Source organism: Penaeus japonicus, unplaced genomic scaffold (genome assembly GCF_977035675.1).
Source record: "Penaeus japonicus unplaced genomic scaffold, GWHDUDI00000001_assembly GWHDUDI00000028, whole genome shotgun sequence".
In the NCBI taxonomy this organism is placed as follows: domain Eukaryota; kingdom Metazoa; phylum Arthropoda; class Malacostraca; order Decapoda; family Penaeidae; genus Penaeus; species Penaeus japonicus.
In genome coordinates, this window is record NW_028234430.1 from 5,057,127 (window position 1) to 5,065,794 (window position 8,668).

Consider the following 8,668-nt stretch of genomic DNA (forward strand, 5'->3'; position numbering starts at 1 on the left):
TCCCTTACTTCTCTTCTCTCTCTCTTTCTCCCTTACTCTCTCTCTCTCTCTCTCTCTCTCTCCTCTCTCTCTCCACTCTCTCTCCTCTCTCTCTCTCTTCCTCTCTCTTCTCTTCTCTTCCACTATTCCTCTCTCTCTCTCTCTCTCTCTCTCTCTCCCTTACCTTCTCTCTCTCTCTCTCTCCCTTCCTTCTTCTCTCTCTCTCCTTACTCCTTACTCTCTTCTCTCTCTCTCTCTCTCCTCTCTCTCTCTACTTCTCTCTCTCTCGCTCTCCTTACTTCCTCTCTTCTCTCTCTTCTCTCTATCTCTCTTCTCTCTCTCTCCTACCTCTCTCTCTTCTCTCCCTCTCTCTCTCTCTCTCTCTCTCTCTCTTCCTCTCTCTCTCCTCCCTTCTCTCTCTCTCTCTCTCTCTCTCTCTCCCTCTCTCTCTCTCTCTTTCTCTCTCTCCCCCCCCTTCCCTCTCTCTCTCTCTCTCTCTCTCTCTCTCTCTCTCTCTCTCCCTCTCTCTCTCTCTCTCTCTCTCTCTCTCCCTCTCTCTCTCTCTCTCTCCCTTACCTTCTCTCTCTCTCTCTCTCCCTTACCTTCTCTCTCTCTCTCCCTTACCTTCTCTCTCTCTCTCTCTCTCTCTCTCTCTCTCCCTTACCTTCTCTCTCTCTCTCTCTCTCTCTCTCTCTCTCTCTTCTTCTCCCCTCTCTCTCTCTCTCTCTCTCTCTCTCCCTACCTTCCTCCTTCTCTCCTCCTTCTTCTCTCTCTCTCTCTCCCTCCCTTCTTCTCTCGCCCTCTCTCCCTTCCTCACTCCCTCTCTCTCTCCCTTCTCTCCCTCTCTCTCCTCCCTTTTCTCTCCCTTCTCTCCCTCCTCTCTCTCTCTCCTTCCTTCATTCTCTTCTCTTTCTCTCTCCCTATCTCTCTTCTCCTCTCTTCTCTCTCTCTCCTCCTCTACTTCTATCTCTCTCTCTCACTCTATCTTCCTACTCTCTTCCTCCTATCCTCTACCCTCCTTCTCTCTCCCCTCTACCTCTCCTTTCTCTCCTATCCCTATCTCCACTCACCACTCTCACTATCCCTATCCCTTTCCCCCTTCTGACTCCCACTCCTCTCACTCCCATTACCACGCCCTCTCCCTCTCCCTCTCCCTCTCCCACTCCCACTCCCACTCCCACTCCCACTCCCACTCCCACTCCCACTCCCACTCCCACTCCCACTCCCACTCCCACTCCCACTCCCACTCCCACTCCCACTCCCACTCCCTCTCCCTCTCCCTCTCCCTCTCCCTCTCATCCCCTCCTCTCTGTTGCTGCTGCCCCTCCTCATCTCTTTCATCTTTGTCTCCTCCCTATCCTCTTCATCTTCTCCTTCTCTCCCTTCTCTCCTCCTCCTCCTCCTCTCTCTCTCCTCTTCTCCTCCTCCTCCCTCTCTTCTCCTTCTCCTCCTCCTCCTTCCTCTCCTCTTCTTCTTCTTCTCCTCCTCCTCCTCCTCCTTCCTCTCCTCTTCTCCTCCTCCTCCTCCTTCTTCCTCTCCTCTTCTCCCTCTCCTCTTCTCCTTCCTATCCTCTTCTCCTTCTCCTCCTCCTTCCTCTCCTTCTCCTTCCTCTCCTCATCTCCTCCTCCTTCCTCTCCTCATCTCCTCCTCCTCCTTCCTCTCCTCATCTCCTCCTCCTCCTTCCTCTCCTCCTCTCCTCCTCCTCCTTCCTCTCCTCATCTCCTCCTCCTCCTTCCTCTCCTCCTCCTCCTTCCTCTTCTCATCTCCTCCTCCTCCTTCCTCTTCTCATCTCCTCCTCCTCCTCCTCTTTCCTCTCCTCATCTCCTCCTCCTCCTCCTCCTCATCTCCTCCTCCTCCTCCTTCCTCTCCTCATCTTCTCCTCCTCCTCTTTACTTTCCCACACTCTTTCCCTTTCCTCCTCCAGTACTTCCCTTTACATATCTTGAAAATAAATGGTCTCTCTCCCAACACAAACAATGCTTCCAATCGCTTAAACCTTCACCCTTAACAATGCAAGTGCAGAAAATATCAATTCATGCAATATTCCCTGAACTGATGTTTTTAGTACAATGAACTATCTGAAAATATATGAAGAAAATTAACCAAAAGCCTTATTTAAGAAAACAAGGGCCTTTGCTCCTGTAAAGAAAATCCTTTTGGGAAGGTTATATACATAAAGCTAAAATATAGACCTTCTGTTAACATTGTCATAAAAAAGAAACTTGTGTATATTTTATATATATCAAGGTATGAATCCTAAACAGCACATTCACACAAAAGCCAAACATTCAAAAGTGACATGATCAAGTCATCAAAGCTTTGTAACAAAACTATTTGATCTACACTACTAATCAAGTGCTATTATCATCTCTTTGTTTTTGTCTCACTTTCTTTCTTTTTAGATACAAAAAAAATGAAAAAAATAAAATAAATCTACTCTGAATGCTACTCGTCCCCTGCCTTCGTCTTGAGACACTCCTCGCCTGCCTTCCCAAACCCCTTCTCACCTTGCGGAGTGCCGTGGAGTATGTTCAGGGTGAGGGACCTGTGGCTCTCATTCTCTCCTGTGATGAATATGGCATAGAGGCAGTTACGCTGGCTGAGGTCGCGCAGGACTTGAGTGGCAGGGATGTCAGGAGGCGGGAACAAGAGGTCCACCAGCAGGTTGACGGCCTTCAGCTGCTGTTCGATGCTCTCTGCATAATCTCTGTAAGGAGGGTGGATAGTGTAGACAAGAATACTGGTATGGAGCATTTGATTCCTGATTGTAAAATAATATTAGTACAACTTTTATTAGATCCAATCTAAATATGATGCAAAACTATATACAATCTCAAAAAAAATATACAATTCTTAGATTATTCAGCAACTATAGTTAACAACAAAGAAACTATAATCCATATTGCATAAGCTCCAAACTCTGACCTTTGCATCTTATTCGGAACCACAATTTCAACATCATTGGGCCTGTTGGGGTCTAGCGGATCAAGAGGCTCTGTATAGTTTGAGGTGTAAGTGCGTGAAGTTCTCCCGTCAATCTCTGGCGCAGGGGCAGGGGCAGGTGCAGGATAAGCATCCTCGTACCTCTGGTAGTAATCACGGTAGTAGTCATCGTATATGTCATCATAATGCCCTCGTCCTGCCCGGTCCCTGTCTCTCTCTCGTTCTCTGTTCACACTGCCATTACCTCTTCCACGTCTGTAACATTTATGTAAATCAGTCAGCCTAAGCTCAAGTTTCTGACTTCAAGCAAATGACTTAACAATCAGGTCTTCATAAAAGAAAGAGAATAATCGCACACAAGGCCTGAGACCACCTACCCATAGTAATCCCCATAATAGTCATCGCCTCTATCCGGTGGGGGAGACCTCTCTCGGTTCTCACTGAAACGGCCTCGTTTGGCCCCGGGAGGAACGCCTGCATTCTTGTTCCCGGGGCCTCCCTGCGAAGCTCCGCTCCCTCCACCTCCAGCGGCACCTGCACCACCTCCACCACCACCTCCTCCAATACCTCCACCTGCACCACCACCACCACCACCACCCCCTCCTGCTGGTCCTCCACCTCCACCCCCACTAATCTTTGCTGGCTTCACATCTGGTGTAAGAACAAAAGAGAAAAAAATGTAAAAAGTCAGTGTAGGGAAATACTAGCATATGGAATTACTTGAAAAATATTTATACTATATAGACAAGAATCATATGTCTTTTAGCGATGCGTACCAACTCTGTTGCGGTTGATATATGTAATGTTTCCTGCCTTCAAACAAGCGGCAGCCTCCTCTTCATTTTCGAACTGTACAAAACCAAACTTGTTTCTCGTAATCGAAACACCTAGAAAAAAAAAGTGATCATAAATTTTGTAAAAATAAATAAGAGACATAATAAAAAAATAACTGATAACCAAGTAACAACAGAAAGCTTAGTGGTCTAAAGAATATTTCCACTAAAAAAATTAGATTAAATATGTATAAATATTTGAAATATTGTCAGTATCTCAAGCAATCAAACTACTGACTTTAATCCTCTAATGAAATAGCATTACCAAAATATATTTAAAAAACAATACTAACATTTCTTACGAACCTGAGAAATAAATTAAGAATTCTCAAGTATCAACAAATGAAGAAATAGATATAACTTCCTGATTCAAAGCAAACACCTTAGTACTTCCTTACCCAAAACTCTGCCGTACTGTGAGAAGTATTCTTGAAGCATATCTCGCGTTATGAAGGCATTGATGCTGCCAACAAAGATCCTCGCATTCACAGTCTTGGGGTCAGAAGTGACCTCCGACACACCACGACGGTTGGGCGAGCTTTCGCGGTTCCTGTTGAGTAGGTGATTTTTTCAGCATCCTATGACTGTTGCATCAATGACATGATCTTATAATTGCATATATGATAAAAATACAATATGTTTTTACCAACTACATAAAACTTGCCATCAGTATATGTTAGTGTTAATGAAGATATACTCACTTAGTACCATCTCAGATAAATATAATGTTCAGGACTTCCACACACAAGATCTACACAAGAATCCTGGCCAAGTTAACCCTCTCTGGACGGGTGGTACAGCATGTGTACCGCGCATTCAAAAGCCCAGTTGCCGGGCGGCACAGTATTGTGCCAGCCATTCAATTGATTTAGGCCTAATAATTCGAACGCCCCGGCATTTGGACATTCAAGGCTAGAATTCCCCCGTCGGGGATAGGTTAAATTGACAATTATTGTTAATTTCAATTGATGACAGACAGGCAAACAAACAATAGCAAACCTGCTCCTGCTCCTGCTTCTGCTGCGAGAGTGGGACCGACGGCGGTCACGATCCCTTCCACGAGACATGTTGCTTTAAAATCTGAGGGGGAGAAAATCTGGTCATAATTTCAGAGACAGATTTCTATATTCATAAAAGGTGAGCAATTAGAAACACTATTACCAAGATAAATAATAAGCTATTATAAGAATGGGTTATTCCATAGACTATACAATAGATAAAGTACAAATTAACCCATTCACGCCGGGGCGGAATTTCGCCTACTCCCGATAACGCCGGGAAGATTTCAAGCGCGCAACCGTTCGTGCCGGGGTGTTTTCCCGCTGCGCGCGGTCGCTCTGACGCTCACAGAGCGTTTTTCACCCACCCTATCCTTATGGTTTGCGTGATTGCGTCTAAAGTGTAATCATGTGTAGAAAGTAGTGCTATGTTCAGAGGATGTATATCAGTAGAAAAAGATGTTATAGCACTGTTTTTTTAGTGTTATTCTATTGAACTTTTTCCATATTCTTTACTCCTATGTTGTAATACCAATGGGAAGTGGAAGCATTCTTCTAGTGAGGTAACAAACATAGTTTTTTTTTTTCAATTTTTTTTTTCTTCCTAAAAGAAAAGAAAGAGAATATGAACAACCATACATGTGCATACAAGTGAATGCAAGTAACAGCAATGTTTTTCAAGTGTCATTTTCTTTTAGTGGGGCAACAAAAAGATGTTATATAATTTTTTTTTTTTTTTTTTTTTTATTCCTCGGCCAATTACAATTGATTTTACGATAGTCTTTCGACTCAGATCATCATATTCAACAAATCAGAAACAGAAATCACCATGCCGTAATCAAGATTACGTATGTACCTGAGACGTCATTCATATTACGTTATATCCCATTTTCTACTATTTAGAAGGATAAACTAAAGTAGCTAAGACAAATCAAGTATGAAAATCGAATTGTACTAAGAATAATCTATCATTCTAATGCGGACGTTTCAGCACGTCGCTACTGGCCTCCCGGCGCGCGGGCCGAAAATGTAGCACGTGCCAGGACGTCACCCGGGTCCGGGGCTTTTTTCGACCACGTGTCAGCACGTCAACCGGCGCGAATGGGTTAACAAGAATATGGAATTTATAACCAATAAAAATTAACATACATATTATTATTATTATTACATACATGTCATAAAAACAAAATAAAACAAATAACAGCAATCAAATATTTAAAAAGACTTTTACCAATAGTCTTTACCATGAATAAACTAATTTCCTGTTAGTGATAGTTCAGTGACTAATGCCCTCGGTGCTGAACCAAAGGCTAAACAAATTCTACCACATGTTACTTCAAGACAGCGATTGAACTGGTTCTTTATCTGACAACAAACTGCCTGAGAGATTTACTTGTATAAAGCACATACAAGTAAGAAGGTCCTACTTTTTATAATCAAAGAGAGAATATTTCACTCCTGCTGGATGACATCTCATCATGTCACGATCTCATTACATATGCATATAATCATAGGAGTTCCATTTGAATAAACAAATACAAAAGCCTTCTATTATCACCGCATTGAAACAGGTGGACTCATTGAGGCGCATCACAGCATTGCACTGCATGCGCTTGTAATCTATCTGGCGGGAGCGGCATTACACAAATACAGGTAAATTTTCTGAATAACGCCGCATTACTAAATACCACAAGAGTGGTGTTGATGGATTCCTTTCAACCTCTACTATTCGTACATAGTGGATATAATGCGCGATTCCACCCCTGGACCCCAGAATCTGGGTCAGTCCCCCTTTTTAAAGGCGCTCCATGCTACCTCATGATACTTCGGGGCATATTTCGTATGGAAAATCTTAACCCAATTACCTATCTAACATTGCCTAGTTTTGAAGTTAGTCCTAGCCAAAGGGGGGTCTTCACCTCCTCCTGGACCCCCCCCCTATTTAGGGCACTTCGTGCAACATGCCTTGTGCAAAATACCTCTATGACCACCATCCTCTATCAGAAATTCAAACATGGCTGTGTTTACATATTTTTGGCTAGCAACAAGCTGTGGACTGGAAACCCCCAATGAATTACCTGCATGCGCTGTTATGTTCTCTCGATAGATAGCGCAATATTCCCCATTGTTTACAGTCTAATTAGTGCACTCTATTGAGTGGTCACGTCATTATTGGTCCTAGTTTCCTATCCTGAGGAATATATGAGACGAAGACTCAGTTGCTGTCATCATGGTGCAGTGTGAAGGTTATTCGTTGTTGCGGCATTTTCATCTACAGAACTAGTTACGTATCATAAGTATCACGAAGTGCTCTGAAGTCCACAGGGGGGTGTAGCCCCCTCTTGGCAAAGGCTAACTTCAAAACTAGGCAAAGTTAGGTAAGTAACTAGGTTAAGATTTTACATACGAAATATGCATGGAATTCATATTTTACCCCACAATTTCCCTGATCTACTTCATGCCCTCCCCTACCGTCAGGACCCAGATTGTGGGGTTCAGGGGTGGAATCGTGCATTATCTCTATTACATATGAATAGTAGAGGTTGAGAGGAATCCATCGATAGTACATTTGTGGTATTTAGTAACGCGGTGTTATTTGGAAAACTTACCCAAATACATGCCCCAGTGTAAATGGGTTGGGGGGGAGGGGAGTCACAAATTATACTCGCTATATATGAATAGTACAGAGGGTGAGAAGTAGTTAGTGGTGTGGCACTAGTCGGAAAAAATACCTAGCAAAGGTAAACAGAAATTGGACCAGCTCCTCTTTGACAACAGATCAAATGGAAGGATTTATCTTGCCAGAAAATACTCCGAGCAGTTATAAAACAATATTACTCTTAAAAACAGGCTGTTTAGACGTAGGTATGGATGCCACTGCGATTATTTTGCATGCGATTACTCAATCTGTCTATCAGTAACATCACTAAAGCTGGTTTCCACAAACTATAAGTTATATATCTAGTAACCGTAACTTACAACACTTGTGAAGCAGATCAGAATAGAATACAAAAATGCCCATTCATTCAAATTTGGTATGTGACAAAATTGCTAGGCCTATATTGGGTTCAGAAAGAAAAGCCTAAATAAACTTCACAATTATAACATTCCAACCACTTTACATAACATGAGACACTGCAAATTTATAAACGAAAAGATACATAATCGTACAAAGAAAAGAATCATAGAGTCAAGCTAAATCTCCAGACCTATTTGAATAAATTATGAAGCTTTAATAGGCCTATAAATCACTTCCAAAATTCGATACAATAATATAACTCTTTACTCATACATAAGAATAAATTAAACAAAACCATTTGACTCATAATAAGAAATACCCTCAACCCACAGATAATAAATCGAGAATAAACGCAACCGAAAGAAAATAATAAATAAACACGATGTCGAACTCAAAATAAAAACAAATCCACCTATTACGATCTCCCTATTTTCTCCTCTTTCCCTCCTTTATCCGCCATTATCCTTACCTCCCTCCTCCTTCACGCTCATAACTCACCTTCTTACCGCTATCAAATCTTTAATAAGCTCGGAATTAAGGGAGATAATCGCTATTTTACGCAGAATTTTTTGATGCGGTTTAGCCTCCGAGTCCTGTTGGTTGACGAGTCTCGGATCAAGTGACGCTCGGGATGCGCAAGGGCGTTTGTTTTTTTTAGGATATTTTTTTATTAATCGGTGTTATTGTATTTTTTTGGAGGGTATTTGATTCTTTTTTTGGTGGTGGTATGTTGGTTGTGGTGAATTTGTTGGTTGATGGGTTTATTTTTGTGGTTTTTGTATTTTTTTGTTGGGGTTTGGGGGGTCTGGGGAGGGGGGGGTCTCTTGTTGTTGTTGTTGTTTTTGTTTTTTGTTAGGTATGTTGTGATTATTTTTAGTTGTTAGATGTTGGGTTTT

General features: G+C 42.5%; 1 protein-coding gene across 2 annotated transcripts in view; it reads right to left on the bottom strand.

The window, feature by feature from the left end:
- Window positions 1-8,393, bottom strand: part of LOC122246977 (uncharacterized) — a 28,536-nt gene extending 20,143 nt beyond the window's left edge. The window contains exons 1-7 of one of the 2 annotated variants that reach the window (XM_043005858.2): window positions 8,271-8,393; window positions 4,755-4,835; window positions 4,154-4,305; window positions 3,699-3,809; window positions 3,300-3,573; window positions 2,905-3,177; window positions 2,487-2,686 (exon numbers count right to left, since the gene is read on the bottom strand). In XM_043005858.2, the coding sequence (XP_042861792.2) occupies window positions 2,487-2,686; window positions 2,905-3,177; window positions 3,300-3,573; window positions 3,699-3,809; window positions 4,154-4,305; window positions 4,755-4,822 (1,078 nt within the window). In that variant the 5' untranslated portion in view covers window positions 4,823-4,835; window positions 8,271-8,393. The remainder of the gene's footprint in view (window positions 1-2,486; window positions 2,687-2,904; window positions 3,178-3,299; window positions 3,574-3,698; window positions 3,810-4,153; window positions 4,306-4,754; window positions 4,836-8,270) is intronic. The other variant, XM_043005859.2, reaches the window with a different exon arrangement.
- Between the last annotated feature and the right edge of the window lie 275 nt (window positions 8,394-8,668).